Here is a 12946-nt window from a genome sequence, read left to right as displayed (position 1 = left end):
TATGCAGCTCGGTGTCTTAATTGTCAACAGGTAAAATATGAGCATCGGCGGCTAGGTGGATTGCTTCAGAAGTTAGAAATTTCGGAGTGAAAATGGGAGAGAATCACTATGGATTTCGTTGTTGGACTTCCACGGACTCAGCGGAAGTTTGATGCAGTTTGGGTGATTGTGGATAGGCTGACCAAGTCAGCTCATTTCGTTCCTGTGATGACTACCTACTATTCCGAGCAGTTGGCTTGAATCTATATTCACGAGATTATCAGACTTCACGGCGTACCAGTATCTATCATCTCTGACCGGGGTACGCAGTTTACATCATGGTTCTGGAGGGCAGTACATCGTGAGTTGGTTACTCGGGTAGAGTTGAGTACAACATTTAACCCTCAGACGGACGGGCAGTCCGAATGCACTATTCAGATATGGGAGGATATGCTTCGTGCGTGTGCGATAGATTTTGGGGGTGCTTGGGACCAGTTCTTACCACTTGCGGAGTTTACTTACAACAACAGTTATCAATCAAGCATTCAGATGGCTCCGTATGAAGCCTTGTATGGTAGGCGGTGCCGGTCTCCAGTGGGTTGGTTCGAACCGGGCGAGGCTAGGCTATTGGGTACAGACTTGGTTCAGGATGCCTTGAAAAAGGTTAAATTGATTCAGGATCGACTTCGTACAGCCCAATCTAGACAGAAGCGTTATGCGGACCAGAAGGTTCGTGATGTTGTATTCCTGGTTGGTGAGCGGTTCCTGCTCCGGGTTTCGCCTATGAAGGGTGTAATGAGATTCGGAAAGAAGGGTAAGTTGAGCCCTAGGTATATTGGGCCTTTTGAGATTCTTGAGAGAGTTGGAGAGGTGGCTTACAGACTTGCACTACCACCTAGTCTCTCTGCAGTTTATCCGGTATTCCATGTTTCTATACTTCAAAAATATCACGGCGATCCATCTCATGTGTTAGACTTCAGTTCGGTTCAGTTGGACAATGATCTATCTTATGTTGAGGAACCAATGGCTATTTTAGATAGGCAGGTCCGAAAGCTGAGGTCGAAGAACATTGTTTCCGTGAAGGTTCAGTGGAGGGGTCATCCGGTCGAGGAAGCGACTTGGGAGACCGAGCATGATATGCGTAGCTGTTATCCTTATCTTTTCACCACTCCAGGTATAATTCTAAACCCGTTCGAGGACGAACGTTTGTTTAAAAGATGAAGAATGTAATAACCCAACTGGTCATTTTGACTTTTAGAATCCCGTTCCTCTAAATAAAACTCCATGTATGTGCTTTTATAAAATTATATCTTGCGGGGATGGTTGGTTTGGGATTTGGAAGTGTTAGGGTTGAAATCGGAACACTTGGTTCCTTAAGTTGGCCTTAAAATGCTAAGTTTGACTTTGGTCAATATTTTGAGAAAATAACCCCGGAATAAAATTTTGATGATTCCAACATCTCTGTATGGGGATTTTGGACTTAGGAGCGTGTTCGAAATTTTATTTGGAAGTCCGTAGTTAAATTAGGCTTGAAATAGCTAAAATAGAAATTTAAGTTTGAAAGTTTGACCGGGGAGTTGACATTTTGATATCGGGGTCGGAATCCTGTTCCGAAAATTTTTATAGCTCTGTTATGTTATTTATAACTTGCATGCAAAATTTGAGGTCAATCGGACTTGATTTGATATGTTCCGGCGTCGTTTGTAGAAATTGAAAGTTTCAAAAGTTCATTAAGCTTAAATCTATGTGTGATTCGTATTTTTTGTGTTGTTAGATGTGATTTGAAGACTCAACTAAGTTCGTATGATGTATTACGACTTGTTGGTATATTTGGTTGAGGTCCTGAGGGGCTCGGGTGAGTTTCGGATGCCTAACGGATCATTTTTGGACTTGGCTTGATAGCTGAAGTTCTGGTTTCTACAGGTTCTAGTTTCCTTCTACACGATCGCGTGAGAAAGTATGCGATCGCGTAGGGTTAATTGGACAGCTGAAATTTTGTGCTATGTGATCGCGTGGGCGAGTCCGCGATCGCGTAGGTTAGGCAAGCTGTGTTATGCGAATGCGTGGCTAAGACCACGTTCGCGAAGAGGAAACGAGGCAGAACCTGGTCCACGCGCTTAATCCTTCGTGATCACGTGGATGAGTCTGCGATCGCGTAGGTCTGGGAATGTTGTGTTTCGCGATCATGTGGTGTTATCCGCGATCGCATAAGCTTAATTCTAGGCAACCTTATTTTGTTCTTCGCGATCGCGTGCCTTTGGCAGCGATCGCATAGAAGAAAAAGCGTGGACAAAAAGTTTTAGTTCTGAAAATGGGACGTCGTCCATTTTTAACGATTTGGAGCTCGAATTGAGGTAATTTTTGGGAGATTTTTGTAGAAAACATCGGGGTAAGTGTTCTTAACTCAATCTTGGTTAGATTACCCGAATCCATCACTATTTTTAATAATTAATTGGTGATTTAAGTTGAAAAAATTTGAAAACCCTCTTGGATAGATTTGAGGATTTAAGGGTCGAATTGTTATCGGAATTTAGTCATTTTGGTATGGTTAGACTCGTGATTGAATGGATGTTCATATTCCGTAACTTTCGACGGATTCCGAGACGTGGGCCCCACAGGCAACTTTTGAGTTAATTTTGGATTTTTATTGAAAAATATAGTTTTTCTTATGGAATTGATTCTATAATTTTTGTTGACTGTGTCGAATTAATTATGACTAGATTTAAGTCGGTCGGAGTCGGAAAATCAAGAAAAAGGTATACTACTTGGTTAAATTGGAGCAAGTCGAGGTAAGTGACTTGTCTAACCTTGTGTGGGAGAAATTTTCCCTAGGATTGGTATTGATGTGATAATTGTAATGTGATGAAAGTCGTGTACACGAGGTGACGAGTATGTACACAGGTGAAATGTGAAGGTTTATGTTTTTAAATTGTGTAGATCACTGTTACATATTAATTAGATTATTTTATCTTGTTATATTCTTTATCATTGATCTGATTTATATATTTTAAATTTGCTTGAACCTCTCTTGCTAATTGTTTTTACCTGTTTAGCTAAAACTTGGTTTCTTTTATTTTGTGCATTATTTGAAGGTTGAATTTCTTAAATTTAAATATTATTAAAAAATAAAGTATTTTACATTTAAAATTTTGATATTTAGACAAGGTATTAAATTTGTAAAATATTATTTTTGCTGAATATTTTGTGAGATTTTCGTACTCATTATGATGGAGCCGTGGACTCTTTATTATGGAAAAATATTATTGTTGATTTATTTTGGCAAGTTGAATTATTTGGGCATTTGAGGTGCAAATTATGATATATTGTGATATTGATATGCATGCGGTGGTATAAGATCCGAGTGTTGAAACGCATGCGGTGAGATAAGGGTGGCTTGATACGCATGGCTAGTAGGGAAACTACTAGAAGTTATGCAGTGTGATAAGGATGGCTAAAATACGGGATGCTATTTCGGAAAAAATATTTTCTTTAAAATAAATTGTGAAGGCTCTCGCGGTGATATAAGGAAATGAGATATTGTGAATTTATTTCTGATTTGGTACTACGAGGCGGTATCTTGAGAGTGCCCTTGTGGATATTGATTTATGGCCGCAGTTGCCTTTGATTATTGTTATGATTTTCTTAAAGTTGAAAAGAATTTTGTTTTGCTTCCACGAGGTATTAATTGCCATTATTTGGTGTAATTAAATGGTGACATACTACTTAATTCATTTCCATTGTCATTTTATCTTATTATATTGCTAAACATTTTACCATGTTATTATTTATTTTTCAGTAGGGCCTTACTTGACCTCGTCACTACTCTACCGAGATTAGGCTTGGCACTTACTGGGTACCGCTGTGGTGTACTCATACTACGCTTCTGCACATCTTTTTGTGCAGATCCAGGTACATCTTATCAGACCAGGCATCAATAACTAGCTGTACGAGGAGACTTCAAAGTATATCTGCCAGCGTCCGCAGACTCCGGAGTCCCCTTCTATCTTACTATATTGTATTCCTTATTTGCTTTAGACTCTGATGTATAGAGATATAGAGAATAAATTCTTAGAAGCTTGTGGCTTATTTTTACCGGATTTTAGGAGTTGAAAATATTTGAATTGTAGTTTATTTATTCCAGATATTTATTATTATTCCGCATTGATAGGGTTACCTAGTCTTTGAGACTAGGCGACATCACGACCTCCTACGGAGAGAATTTGGGATCGTGACACATTCTTATGGTTGTTATTTAAGGATTAGCCAATACTTATCTTATCTTAAAAATTTAAACTAAAAATCTTAATTTTAGAAGAAAAATTAAACTGCTAAACTGAAACTCAGGACACATTAGCTAATTTTTAAATAACTGTACGCTTGGTATCATTTCTACTAGTGTTGTAAGCCCTTGAAACTCACGATGATCTTCCTTCGTTTTTTTTTTCTTCTTTCCACAAGAAGAAGAAAAGTGAGGGATTTTTTAAAATGAATTTTAGAATAAAGATATTATTTGCTCCCTCAAAGCATTTTCTGCTTATAGATATAGGGACAATGATCTTTAATTATTAATGGTGCAATGTTGTTTGGCCCATTTGGACCAAGAGCATGCCCAAAATTTAAACTATCTTCTACATTATTGAACAACTCTTATATTCATTGATTTTTGAAAGACAATTCACTAGCCAACATTAGAGCTGAAGTTAGAATAGATGGTTCTCTATCCGACTTGTCATTTATGTATTATTAGCCCAAACATGGCCTACTCTCCATCATGTTAAGTCTTTTCAAATATGGGTGAGATTGGTATAAACATAAAAAAATTTAATAAAATATGACTGTCGTATTCTACCTTGGTGAAATTTATTTGTTAGATCACTCCCAAGGCTGAATACATGTGGAAACACTTAAAGTTGATGCAATTTTTCATTTAAACACCTAAACTTAAGGGTGTTCCTATTGAGCACTTATATTATCCGAAACGTGTTTCAATTAGGCACTTCTATGACAATTAGCCAAACTTATAAAGTGTGTGCAATGAACTCGCTGCTGATGTGGCGAATGACAAAAAAAAAAAAAAAGACATATATCATTTTGAGTTAAAAAAAAAAAAAAGAAAAACTATTTTAAAATCTATTTAGTAAACAAAATAAAATAACATTCTCAAAAAGAAAAGAAAAACTTTAATTTACACCCAATTAGAAAATGACACATTATTAACAAAACAAAAAACAAAAAAAGGACACATTAGTGTTCCGGAAATCATTGTTTGTGGTATTATTCACTATCTTCATGTGTGTTCTTGTTCTAGCCACGATTGTAATCCAAAATTTCAAGAGAAACTCCTCCAAGTTTGTTATAACTTCAGCTAAAAATTCCCCACGAAGACCCGAAGACAACCCCAATATTAATTTCTCAATTTTTCATCAAATCAAGTAACTCATTTTAAACCTTCAAGTTTTTAAAACCCCCATTAATAGTGGTTTTGACTTCAAATAAAAAATACGGTCTCACTTCGGCTTCAATCAACTGGGACGATTGTTGGTTCAAACTTTCGAGCTAAATTAATGGTGGAGGCACAATAATGGTGGAAGTGACGGTGGAGAGAAAGAAGAAGAAGAAAAATGAAGAAAGAAATAAAAAGGAAAAAAAGAAGATAAAATCTGTGTTTGGGCTCTTCACGCGCCTATATTGGGTGAAACTCACTTTATGTGTCAACTCAATAAGAAGTGTCTAAGTGGAACAAGTTTCAAATAGTATAAGTGTTGAATATGAACACCCATAAGTTTAGGTGTCTAAATGAAAATTTGTGTCAATTTAAGTGTCTCTACATGTATTCAGCCATCTCTCAACGTTTGATCGGATAAAAAAGTACATCACATATAGTAGCAGCAGAAGGTAAGAGATAAGGTATTCAAGTAATCTTGTGGCGCACCTCAATTATTTCAGCGTGTGCCTATTATTTTTCATCAGCACGACTACAGGATAACTCTGGCCGCTAAACAAATTAAAAAAAAATCTAATATTGTTTGTCTTTATTGGGACTTAAATCCTGATTTCCTATGGTTATTCAAATAATATATTTGTGATAATTACATGTTGATTAAAGCAAGTGGCATAAAGAGAAGACACTTCAAATGAAAATAGCATATGCCTCCAAAAGGAATTAAGTCTTTTCCTCTGTTTGCGAAAATATTTTCAAAAGTGTAATGTCAAAATTTTATTTGTGACAATAATTTATGCCGCACCAATAATTAAGAAATTTAACCAGAAATCTCCTACAACAGTAAAGTTGTCTCCATATAGCCTATAGGTCAGGGATTCAAACTATAATAAAGTTGTCTCCATATGGCTTATAGGTCAGGGATTCGAGCCATGAAACCAACCACTAATATTTTCATTAGAGTAGGTTGTATACATCACTCCCCTTGAGGTACGGCCTTTTTCCGAACCCTACGTGATGCTTTATGCACCGGGCACTGCCCTTTTAAACCAAAAATCCCCTCCATAAGTAACCAAAAGCTTACTTAAAAGAAAATCTTCAAGAAGATTGTGTGATGCCCTACATGTTGTAAATATGATAGCTAGTTTTTTGTGTTTTTCTTTTGTGAAAATGGGACATTGGTCTCACTAATTCTCTCAATGACTCAATGCATCTGGCCACCTATAATGAAACCGAGGATATGGACAAACATAAAATAGACCCATACATTCACTGCACATAAGAAAATTTTGTAGTTTAGTCATGGGATATATGTATGGTTGTCTTAGCCCAACCAAAGAATCATATAACTTCAAACACTTTCCTATGAAATAAATAAAATATTTCATCTCTAACTTGTTTAAATATTTAGATAAGTCAGTTCATACAACTTAATATAGTATTTGAAACATATAGAGATTTTGAATTTGAGTCTTAATGTCTCCCATCAATAGAAATGTTTTTATATATTAGATCCAACAAAAAGAATTTACTCATTGTTGCACATCCAAAATAAATAAATGAACCTTGCACCTAACTCAACTTCAAAAAGTAGTTCATGAGATGAGAATTGTCCAAGGTCATATAAGGAGACAAATAGCCACTCATCCAACCGATGTGGGAACACTCAACACTCCCCCCACACCCAGGCCTGGCAACTGGAGCGTAAACCATATAAGATGGGAGCCCAACATCGGGATAAACAATGAATTGGGTAGGCCTGGCTCAGATACCATAATAAATAAATGAACATGAGGTGTAACTCAATCCCAAAAGTTAGCTCATGAAGTAAGGACCGTCCAAGACCATATAAAATGTTAAAACTACACCCACAAGAACCGGCCTGTGAATATGCTTTGTATTTTTTTTTAAAACTGTAATGTTTATCAGCTTTCGCGCACCTCAACTAATTTTACAAAGTACCTGCTACCTCCCACCAATACAAGTACTAGATAACGGGTCTGTAAATACGCTTTGTATTATAACTAGTAAGGTACTAGTGATTCCTAGCAAACATATTCTTTGTGAGTTGCGTCCTTCATGTTCACCTCTTAGACCCATCACAATTGTTGCAACTCAAATTAGGATAGGATCGTAACCGGTGCTTAGGGGTAGGACCCCAACTAAGTTATATCAGAATTTAGCAGAAAATCGAACAGAGTATCCATTAACCTTTCTTATTGTATTTTGGGCAATTATTGGGTTACCGACAGTTGGATACTTATGATTGTGATTTGCTTTGACAAGTGCTTGTTGTGTCATGTGATTGAACTGAAATATGAAAATTTTAGATTGCTCTGAAAATAAAAAAAACTCTATAAAATTTCAATAAGACGTGCTTAGAGCCCCTTAGGTCCTAGATTGGGTCGTGACAACAATCAAACAAAGATTTCACATCATATTCTCAACCGAAGAACATAGCTAAAGCTCTGAATCTGCTCTTCACTTCTACATAATTTTTACAGACTGCAAAGCTATTATTGAACATAGCTTACTATGTTCAACTTTTAATAACTTAATTCAAGCAAAACTCTTCTAATGACAATATGGTATATTCAACATATTGCTTAATTCTGCAATAGGTGGAAGCCTATAAGCTTGTTTCTTAGTTAGCTAATAACTTATAATCACTCATTATTGTCATTATATGTAACCATAAACTAGTGCATTATTAGTAAACAACACACACATTAGTGACACCATAAGAAAATGGCAGCCACTCATAAATATATATCAGTGCAGCCACCTTTGACTAAATCTGTAAAAATCTTCTATAAAATAGATGATTCACAAACAAGAAGGGTTATATAAATCCAGAACACAACAAAACTTCTATGTCATCTACAGGAAGTGACTAAAGCAAATGTTAAGCAATCAAGATCAAAGAAAAAGCCAGATATGATCACTATAAAGAATAGGATCCAAGTCACTGATATGCAAAAGCATAGAAAATAATACCACTACTTTGTGTTGTCACTTCTACTCTTACCTAATAAGTGAGCTAATAAACAGATAAAAAAAGGTTAAGAAAGTCTATGTTCTACAACACAGGGCTGTTTCTACTCAATAGGAGGTGATCTTTTCACTCAGATACAGACCATCCAATTTGGTGGACATTGTCAAAATTCCTTCTTTTTTTTTATAACCAAGGAATCCCGAGGGCCAGCTGGCGCACGGTTCAAAACTCGGTGGATAATATGTCAGCCCTTCTATCTTTCTCCCCTCAAATAATAAGCTTTTTTCTATGGTCATGTTCAAATCCCTGACGTAAAACTCGGTGGATAATATGTCAGCCCTTCTATCATTCTCCCCTCAAATAACAAGCTTTTTTCTATGGTCATGTTCAAATCCCTGACGTGCACCTAAAGCACATATGCCATGCGTTCTTACCACTGAACCAAAAGCACATATGCCATGCGTTCTTACCACTGAACCAAAGTCCTGGAGGCAATAGACATTGTCAAATCTTGTCCAAACAAGAATACATTTGAAGGTTACAAATATCCATAATGTCTAACAAGGTAACCTACAAGAAAATCATACAACGTCCATACAAATTGGCAGACTTATAAAAAAGGCAGCCCAATGCACAAAGCATCTCGCGTTCACGTATATTTTGGGAAAGAGCCGCACCTCAAGGGTGTGATGTAGACAACTTACCCTGATGCAAGTATTAGTAGTTGCTTCCACGGCTCGAACCTATAACTTATAGGTTACACGAAGACAATTTTACCGTTGCTCTAATGTTCCCCTTGGTATTAGCAAACTTATAAAGTGACAAATTACACTGCTGGGAACAAACTCATTGTCCACATTCCTGCTCATATTAGCATTGAAAGTAAGAGTTCAGGAGAAAGAGGAACAAGAAATACCAGCCAGTTAGTCAAAAAAATGGTCACTATGTTAAGCTCCCTGCTTTATTCCTCTGAGATAGAAGAAAAAGAATTATTCATCCCATAGCCTGATCAACAGCTACTATAATAAGAACATTGTACAATTTCCACTCTTTTTTACTTCTAACAAGTAAACAATATGGCTGAATGCTTCATAGGCAAAAAGAAGCATATTACAAGACATTCATTACATAAAGAAGCAAACCAAAGTAAAATGATCAAACCCCTCAAATAATTGGAACACTTAGACCTTCAAAACTTCCATCTCGAGCTAACTGCAGCTTCTGCAACTGTTAAACTGCTTAGTTAGCAGTGGTAGCAAAATAGTTTTCGACCAACTACCACAAACAACACTCTTTGTTCTTTCCTTTTTTTCTTTTTGATCAGTCACAAACCAAAAATGTATCATTTCCAATCCATGCAAATGAAAAGGTAAGTAGGTAGAATTAAAAAACTGACATCTTTGTCAAGAACTCTTCTTTCTGGATTCTGTCTAAAAGCATAATCAAACACACTAAGTTCAAAATTCCTAGTGGATTTTGATGGAAAACCAAAACAAATATTGGTTCACTAACAATCTAGACCATTACAAACAAACCTAGAGTCTATGCTAACTATGGTAAAAGAAGAAAAATGGCCAAAAAGATGCTGTAGACGACGACTCAATCCTATCCTACACTATATCCACAAGCTTCATGAATCATCATTCCTCCCACTCCTATCTTCTGCTTTCTCATCTCCAAAACCTTCCGGTGAGAATTGGAATGCACAGTCGGCGAGAAAGTAGGGCTGTTTGCCGGGCGATACTCTGGCAACAACCTGCCTGACTTATAGCGGACCCCACAAGCATTACACAGTGTTTTCGGCCCCAGGGGACCTGCCCGCCATTGTGGGGTCTTATCAGCTCCACAGTGTTGGCACCTCCTCCCGATACAAGCACTTTTAGCTGAATTCATCGGTAACGAAAGCAATGGTTCACGTTGCTTAACGATCTTGAAACTCGGTTTGTTCACCAACATACAATGCTCGCTTGGCAAGTCAGCAAAGCTGCCTCTTCGTCGTCTACGCCTTCTCTTGCTCCGTGCACGAACGGGGTAATTAACCGGGACTTTTAAGCTGGCACAGCAGCTCATATACGCGTTTGCATTAGCGCTGCCATTGCCACTGCTGTTGCAGGTGCTGCTACTATTCTCCAGCACTGAAACCGGGCTATGGTGATCAAATACAATACTTGGGTTATCGGCAAGTATGCCAAACTCCACTGCTGGAAATGCATCTTTGTTTGACAGCCATTCCAATTCTTCCTCAACACATTCCTGCAAAATGCAACATGTTAATAATCTTGAGTGAGCCAGCAACCAACAAATTACCAAAATTATTCTTGCTTTTGTTTTTATTTTTGATAACAATGGTGTTCGAGCTAGCTTGTGCGTAGCTCAGACTATTTCACTGGGTACCTGCTACCTTCCACTAGCACAAGTAACAGGAATTTCCATTAAGGCTTAAAAAGTTATTCTAACTCATATATTTTTTTTTCATGTTCAACTTTTAAGATTTTGTTTAAAAAAAGATAAAATTTAGTGTTTTCATTATATCAAAAGGAAGAAAAGATATCCAGGAGAGAATCTAGTCGTTTTCTAGGCTTAGACATTGTAAACAATACAAGAGAAAGAAAATAAAAGTCAAAATTCTCAAGTGGGACAATTTGCAATTTGGACAAATTTGTGGTAAATAAATATTGATGATAGGGACAAAAGTGTCTTTTCAAGATTGTGAAATACAAGTTGAAACGGATATGGTGCATTTATTTGAACAGCTCAGACATCGTGACAACCAATGCCCAATCATAAAGACATGTTGTGAAAATATTCCAAAATTCCTAAAATATCCCCCATATTTTAGTTTCCAAAAAAACACAACTTTTCATATTTTTTTTCAGCACAAAAAAAATGCCAAATTTTAATAACAACATCTAAAATTCAAAGGAATTGTTTTACTCAAACACCAGCCCCATGTCATGCACTCTTTTTGGTAGCGTTAGGGTTTCAAGGGCAAAATGGTCCAAAAATTTATTTTTCCTAACGCCTCCCTACTTTGAGCCAGTCAATCCACTTTCTTGTTTCCACCACAAACGGTTCTAAAACTGCCCACCTTTTCCACTATTATTTACCAAAATGCCACTCAATGGCAAATGACGAGCCACCAGTTTTGACTCAGTCGCCTCCCTTAAAACACAGCCATGCAATAAAAGGGTGGTGATACAATCGAAATTATTTCACCTTTAATTAAAAGTCTCGTGTTCGAATCCTAAGAATAATTTAATGGACTTACCCAATACGTATTCGAATTAGTTGAGCCAATAGGTTTTAAACACGTAACACACAGCAAATGCATATGTCAACTCGTCCGAGTCGACTCACCAAAAAACGAGTCACAACGTTTCTGGCCAAAGAACACCCCCGGGTTACACCGAGTCAAGCCAAAACTCGGAACCCAGAGCCCTTTTCAAGGCCAAAAGAGAAGAGAAAAGGAAAAAAAAACAGTGAAATGAAATTTGTATTAAGACTTACAGGGTGTTGTTGGGAGGGAAGAAGGCTAAGAACAGGGTTTGAGGAAAAAGAAGAAGAAGAAGAAGAGAAAGGGTGTTTGTATTTGGTAATGGAATTTGTTGTTTTTTCATCATCATCTTGTAAAACTGTTTCATCTTCCAAAGAGAAGTTGAGAAGGTCATCATCTACATCCACCATAAAACATGCAGCAGCACTTGGGTCCAAAGCCTCCATTTTCATTTTCCAGGAAAATAAACAGAGAAGAGAAAGTGAAACAAGGGTTTGTGGTTATAGGTTTGGTTTGGTTTTGTTTTGTTTTTGAGAGAGAAAAAGGAAATAGTAAGTGGGTGGGTGGCGAAAGATTAAAGAGAGAGACAGAGATATGTTCTCTTTTTACGGGGAATTTATTATTATCAACAGAGTTTTGAGGTTTAAACAAATAAATAAAAAATCAAAGGGTCCGTTTGGCAATAAGAAATTTTTTTACTTTTTTCAAAACAAAATTGCATTTTTTTTCGAAATAAGTTTCTGGCGTGACATTTTCAATTTTCACTTGAAATTTAATTTCGAAAATTTTTAAAAAACTTTAAAAATTTATTTTTTAAAATTTTTTATTTTAAATCACTCACAAAAATTTAAAAATACAACTCTAATTTTCATATATCATTTTCACTTGAAAACAAAATTCACTTTTTCCGATATTTTACAATTCTTATGTCCAAACACCCACAATTTAGGTTTTTCTTTTCGAATGGTAATTACTAATTAGAGGATGTCACGTTTTTTTGTTTCGGAATGTGAGAGACTGGCAGGTGATAAATTGAATTTATTTTTATTTTTTATGTTGTGTCCGATATCTGCATTAAAACTCGATTAAATTTTGATTTTTATTGAAAGTTTCACATTGAAGGTAAAACACTCCCTGACAAAATCGACTTCATACTCAAGGCTCAAACTCGAAACATTTGATTACGGATGAAGGAATACTTATCACTCTACCACAATCTTTATTGGTGATAAATTGAACTTGTAACCATAGAGTAACT

At 36.4% G+C, this 12946-nt stretch overlaps 1 protein-coding gene across 2 annotated transcripts; it reads right to left on the bottom strand.

Moving 5' to 3' along the window:
- Window positions 1–9813: 9813 nt before the first annotated feature.
- Window positions 9814–12315, bottom strand: LOC104110322 (GATA transcription factor 1-like). Of its 2 annotated transcripts, none has more exons than XM_009619786.4 (2): window positions 11922–12315; window positions 9814–10667 (listed from the first exon to the last, which is right to left on the bottom strand). In XM_009619786.4, the coding sequence occupies exons 1-2, from the start codon at window positions 12138–12140 to the stop codon at window positions 10020–10022; spliced, it is 867 nt and encodes a 288-aa protein (XP_009618081.1). In that variant the 5' UTR covers window positions 12141–12315; the 3' UTR covers window positions 9814–10019. The 2 variants fall into 2 exon arrangements, with proteins under 2 accessions (XP_009618081.1, XP_009618082.1); XM_009619787.4 differs by having other exon boundaries at window positions 11683–12274.
- Between the last annotated feature and the right edge of the window lie 631 nt (window positions 12316–12946).

Source organism: Nicotiana tomentosiformis, chromosome 9 (assembly GCF_000390325.3).
Source record: "Nicotiana tomentosiformis chromosome 9, ASM39032v3, whole genome shotgun sequence".
NCBI lineage: Eukaryota > Viridiplantae > Streptophyta > Magnoliopsida > Solanales > Solanaceae > Nicotiana > Nicotiana tomentosiformis.
The sequence above is the reverse complement of the archived record's forward strand: the minus strand, read 5'-3'. Positions and strand labels throughout refer to the sequence as shown.

Excerpts from the sequence above, each read along its gene's own strand:
- LOC104110322 (XM_009619786.4), bottom strand. The coding sequence starts at position 12,140 with ATGAAAATGGAGGCTTTGGACCCAAGTGCTGCTGCATGTTTTATGGTG. Across the intron at positions 10,668-11,921 it reads TTCCCTCCCAACAACACCCT|GAATGTGTTGAGGAAGAATT; the intron begins GTAAGTCTTAAT and ends TGCATTTTGCAG.